Source organism: Magallana gigas, chromosome 8 (assembly GCF_963853765.1).
Source record: "Magallana gigas chromosome 8, xbMagGiga1.1, whole genome shotgun sequence".
NCBI classification, from domain to species: Eukaryota; Metazoa; Mollusca; class Bivalvia; order Ostreida; family Ostreidae; genus Magallana; species Magallana gigas.
The window spans coordinates 5,535,218-5,541,439 of NC_088860.1; the positions used below are offsets into that span (position 1 = coordinate 5,535,218).

General features: G+C 33.4%; 1 protein-coding gene across 1 annotated transcript; it reads right to left on the bottom strand.

Annotated features, from left to right (window-relative positions):
* Nucleotides 1-478: 478 nt before the first annotated feature.
* LOC109620157 (uncharacterized) lies at nucleotides 479-3,589 on the bottom strand. The gene is made up of 2 exons (XM_020071922.3): nucleotides 3,476-3,589; nucleotides 479-2,612 (listed from the first exon to the last, which is right to left on the bottom strand). Exon 2 carries the CDS (start codon nucleotides 2,604-2,606, stop codon nucleotides 1,401-1,403), a length of 1,206 nt encoding a protein of 401 aa, XP_019927481.3. The 5' UTR covers nucleotides 2,607-2,612; nucleotides 3,476-3,589; the 3' UTR covers nucleotides 479-1,400.
* Between the last annotated feature and the right edge of the window lie 2,633 nt (nucleotides 3,590-6,222).

Sequence of the window (6,222 nt, forward strand, 5' to 3'; positions counted from 1 at the left end):
GGTTACAGAAATATGCAAAAGGTAAACTAAACGTTTTCTATATTACCTGATGATATTACTAAGCCTATTAAACATGTACATATAAGCCTTCATAAAATATATCATTAAAATTAAGCACTTAAAAAAAACCAAGTTCATAATTAAGAAAAAAAAACAACAACAAACAAACCTTTGATCTTGCTACATATTTAACAATTTTTATTGCTATTTGATATGTGTAACTAGTATTGAAATGTAATTCAGTGGCGGATCCAGAGGGGGGAGGTTTCCGGGGGTCGCAACCCCCTTTCTCTGGGACATATGAATGTTTTGGAAAACTTTTCATGCCTATTTAAAGGCAATTTTTCCAATTTATAATATAAATACTGTAATTATCTCAAATAAATCCTTTTAAAATTGCTGATTTAAATTAGTCTGAATTATATTTTTGTTTTTTTTATGGCGGGGGGGGGGGGGGGGTTCTATTAATCATTGAAGCACTTTCTCATTGCTGGACACTTATGGTTTTTTTAGGCTAGAAATTGTGCAAATCTTCCTAACCTAAACCAAAACTGCAAAACGCTCAATGATGCAATGCACTCTGATGTTGAAATAGATAGTCACGAGATAAATAGTTATTTGCACGTATTGATTTTCATCAAATTGACCCCCCCCCCTTTTCCAAACTGCTGAATGGCGTCGTTTATACTTAACACATATTTCGTGTAATTTTACCATGAAAACATCATATTTTTAAATTTCAAGCCAATATCCCTATATTCCTACAATCTCCCTTCATTATATATATTTTATTTCTAATGTACTATTGATAATGTATGGACAATGAGTAGTGGACAGCTTTCTTATTCATATATACATCAGTGTGTAATTGAAGATAAATGAAAAGTAATTTAAATTACAAGCTTTTTTAAGTAATAAACTGAATTACAATTATGTGTACATGTAATTAAAAATTAATGCAATTACACCAGAACCAGTAATTAATTGCACTCATTTACATTTACATATTATCATTACCCCATTCCTGCTCATAATATTTTTTAAAAAGTTTATGAAAGAAATTAAATATCTTTAGATTATGATCTATATTTCATTGATTAGCAATCGACAGATATTATAAATGTAATTTCATTTGAATACATAAGTAAGAAATGAATGTTACTATCATTAAACATATTTTATTAAATGTCTAGTGATAAAATTATTAAAACATAAATCATAAATGCAACCAACGGACTCGCGAATATTGAATATCACATTAATAAAATACGTTTCTTTTTGCGTTTTCAAACTATTTAAATGTATATAACATCACAGCCTTAACTCCTCTGAAAGGTAAAAAAACTGAAAAAGAAGACATTTTATCTCAATAGATCCCTTCTTTAGTATATATATCACTTTCACTTTTTTGTGGCTTCCTCATAAGTTGGGGGTTTTCCGGTTGTTTCTTCATATTTGGGAGGCGCCATGATGGTTCCATACCCCGACTCGTGTCGACCTGACTCGACAGATTGGGACTGTTCCAATACGGGGGGCAGGGGTGAGAAGGGTTCCGAGGACTGAGTTGATGTCATCGCACGGTTAATGTCAGGTTTCTTTTTATATTTTTTGACAATTAAAAGCGTCCCGAGGGCCCCAACAACAAGAGGGAGGATGAAGAATAACATAACGTAAACCCAGTCTTTCGAAATGCAGGCTACTTTAATAACAGCGTCGCCCTCTAGATCTGAGCTCGAGGTAACATTGAGCACGATGGATGGGTGCGAATGTAGAGAGGGGAACTGAAGCGTACAAGATTGAGAACTCTGAGAATTAGAACATTTAGCGACGCTGTTTTGGAGATCATAGATCCGCTTTTCCAAAGTAAAATTGACTGCAAGATTAGTTGGAAATGGTAGGATATAGCGATTAGCATAAATCAAGTAATATTCATCATCTCCCGAAATCTTATAGTGAAATCTATCTGGTCTATCAAAGGTGCAGCTTGACATTTTATGGAAAACACTGCAGCTGTACATACACTCGTCATTTTTAAATCGGTTGAAACTCTCTTCGCCTCGAACAATCATAAAATCAAGAATAGAATCTGGACATGAGGATATTTCAATGATAGAGTTCTTCAAAAGGTAAAATCCCCAGTACTCATAATTGTTGTAGGTTATCTTTGTCTTCTTCCGAAACGTTACATTTTGTACGTCATTTCCACTGACAAGCGGTTCGCCATCAACCAGAAAAGCTGTAAATGATGAATCATGTGACGTGATGGTCACCCCTGAGCAAAAACTTTCCGATGCTGTTTTCGGAATTTTTCGCATATCTGTTACGGTTGCGTCGACTTTCTGTTCTTTGTTTACGTGAAGCAGAGTAACTAAGGAGGTAGTTAATACTATAGCTATTAGCCAAGTCCACAACGTTAGTATTCGAACTTGAAACGATTGTCCGCGACAACAGAAGCAAACACAAATCCACGAACAGTCGCAATCGTCGCCATGGCCGTGACGTCGGTAAGAGTGGGAGTAGTTGTGTGCCACGATTGTTGTGGAGAATCCGCCGCCCCCGCTAAATCCGCCCCCGCCACTACCAAAACTTCCGGTTCCATGAACCATTTTTTTCTACAAAATTTGAAATTATATATTAATAATATTGATGAAATGAAATTATCAGCAATTGCTTGCTTTAATAACAAAACTCTTTGCTAAAATCATGTTTTCACCGGAGGGGACTATAGCTTTCCTCTGCGTCCGTCTGTCTGTCCCACTTCAGTTTTCCACACTTTTTTCTTTATGCGTTTGAGGAATAATATGAAATTTACTGAACAGCTTCAAAATGTCAAACTACAGATCAAGTTTACACTTTTTTAGAGTCTGGTTGACATATTTTCGAGAAAATTAATTTCCTTTATTCCAAGTTTTTAATGGTCGGGCTCGTTATCGGATTCGGTGTGTATTTTAAAAAATAAACGAGGAAGTACATTTGTATGTAGTCACTAATATAATATCGTGCATTACTTGGACCATTCCGTTTATTGTTTCTAACAAACAAATTAGTTCTGTAAAAAAGTGTCAAGCATTGTGTTGTAAATTTAATCGACAGGGTTTTTTGTATTATTACAATCGGGTTCGTTATCGGGTTGGTCTGTTGATTCGGGGTACATAAGACGGTAAGAAATGATATTCTGCATATCAGTGCATTGTTTTCACAAATTTCTACAAACCGGTAGGGGACGTGTATTGCTTATGCAATACTCTCAGAATGCTTGTTGTAGAAAGGTCCTGGATTCATTAACAAGCATGGTTATAATTTTGTGAGGACCTTTGCACCTTGTTAATACGTATAAGACAGTTGTAAATTTAGTTAGAAATAAAAGATTTTGAAAATGAAAATCAATTGCTATATTTAAAAAATACTTTCTGCCCTCTGATAAACTAGTTATGTTAATTGATTATAATATTGGATCGTAACCTTGTGTACTTACCACAGTATGATAAATCCAAAGTAAACGGTGTTTATATTTACGTGTATATTTAAAGGCGGATGTTGGGATTTTGCAATATTCAGATAACAATTAAAATCACATGGCAGTCTCAAGTACACCACGTGTTTATTAATCGAGTTAAAGTAAGGACCTATGACCTATATAATGTATAAATTATTAATACATGTATACGTGTATGTGTGACATACGCAATTTGTGTAATTTTAAAATATAAATTCCAACGAGAAGATATTGTGTTGTACAATTCTTTTTAGAGGAGACAGGCATTTTTAACGTAATTCTTATCGCATTATCCGCTTTAATTTATGTATACACGCAAAATACAAATGCATAAGGCACTGACCTCGTGCACTATCAATCGTCTGATCGCACGACCGATTTATTTTATCAATCCAACGTGTGCGTGTACAGTTAGAGTGAAATATGTTAGTGATACTGTTTGCATAATAAACAGGAATAAATTAACAATGGATGTATTTAATTGTGATACAAAGCCTAGTATAGCAAATATAACATCCTCCTAATGACACCGTACCGCAATCAAGATGTGTTCAGTATCTTACTACAATGTAACATGGTGCAAGAAGTAAGAATTTTAAATCAAAAATCTAATTCAATAGTTTTGGAGTGAACGATACGCCTTAATAATCATGTTTATGAACAACTATATAATCAGTTGCCATGTAAATCAATAACCAATAATCCAGTTTGATATAATTTGAAACTTTAACCAAAATTGTCCAAGAATTCGCAAGTTAAGGTCAAGATCTAGTAAATGAAAGGTGCCTATAGGTTTATGAAATTCAAGATATAAATTCTTTTAATGAAGCTTCATAACAATATCTTTGTTTCATAGGGTGTACCGGGGCTAAAATGTTTGGTAAACACAATGAAAAATCATATTTTAAATAACCATTTTCTATGAAATATGAAGGATAAAAGTAACAAATCCCAGAGTTTTGTCCATTTTTGACTAATGAAATTTATCTAGAATGCATAAAAGTTCTCCAAAATGGCATTAAACAAGCTCTTGACCTCCTCTTTAAAATGATGTTAAATTGAATATAGGTACCGGGATTACTTTTCCCGTGATTAAATATATAATGTCAAAATATTGTTTTATTTTCTACATGTAAAATTCCTCTAAAGTCGTAAAATACGGGAAAAGATTCATCAAATCAATTATGACGTCATAATGGTTCTAGCACCAAAAAGACACACTGGAATCATTTACTAGATCTTGACCTTAAGAGGGGAAGGATTTTATTTATTATCAGTTATCGAGCCTTCACTCTTCATCAGTTTTGATTAAGAAAAACCCTGTATCTCTCATTCTGCCTGCGCCGACTACAAAATTTATTTGACATTTTGACCTTAGGAGGAAAATTTATATTTTGACGATAGACCACTTCAGTCCCCTTTTACACGTACATGTATATCATAGTGGTTTCTTGTTTTCAAACAACATTCAAAAGTAAAAAAAAAAAAATCCCGTTCCCCTGAAACAGTGAATGTTGTTGCTCACCGGATTGACTTTGTAGTACATGCTTGAGTAACTCATCGAGACCAATGTTTGTTGTGTTACGTAACCTCATGATTTGGATTTAATAAAGTCAAAATGGACTAAGAAAGGTCACTCTTATAAAACAATAACAGTAACAACAGGGAAATTTAAAAAAAAAAAACAAATACAACATTGAGGATTTTTTACACATGCATAGCTATTTGAGAAAAACGTAAATGTTGAAAGAGGAGAAACTCTTAGAACTCTTCATAATTGTTGCAACTTGGTTAATATTAGCATGCTCAGGGTAATCAATTCTAGCGTAGGAAATCTAAGCAAATCAAGGTGAAGTCTTAAATTGTAACCCAATTATTCCGTTCATTAAATTACAATACATTACCCTCAATTTTTGAAAAGTTTTTTTTTTGGCATGATACTAAAGGACTTAAAAACTAAAACTTCTATCAATTAAATTCATTCTTGCATGTATTTGTTTACAGTAAATATTTGATATGCAATGCTTAAGGTAAAATTTATTAAAGAAGAAGAAAATGGGCATAAGAACAAGTATGAACTGATTTCATACATCAGATATTGTCGGGAACTGTTGGATATGTACCAAAGCACTTTAAAAAAAATTGCAAAGTGCGTTATATTGGAATCTTTAAAACAAATTTCAAAGGGACTAGTTGAAGTTACATCAACATTTTTCATTATCAAGACACTCGCACTTGTATAAACCACAAATTCTGGGATTCGATTGTTTATGTTGATAGTATGATGATATGGGAATACTAATATGATAAACCGTCTTTTAGAACGGGGAGGGGACAACGAAAGATTCGTGTACAGTTCATGCAAGAAATGAACCAGCACCACATCATTTAAATTGTTAACAAAAATAAAGTCTCTAACCTCTAATTCAAGATACGTTTCATGGATTCTCCAGCACATGTACATCATTAAATCAATTACAGGAATACTAGACTTTGACCCGTGACATTGCATATCGGATATTTACGAAATAGATACATTGACACACCGCATTGTTGACATTTACATGACAGAGCTATATAAGCTTACAATAATGCTATTAATTTTACTACACTCTCCTTAGTTATTCGAATAATCCATCTGCGTCTCGGGAAAGGCCCTCACCACAGTAATAATGCCTCCCATATACCCGTAATTTAGCAGATTATTGCACTCAAAGCAAAACGCT

Coding starts and splice junctions, on each gene's coding strand:
- LOC109620157 (XM_020071922.3), bottom strand. CDS start 2,606: ATGGTTCATGGAACCGGAAGTTTTGGTAGTGGCGGGGGCGGATTTAGC.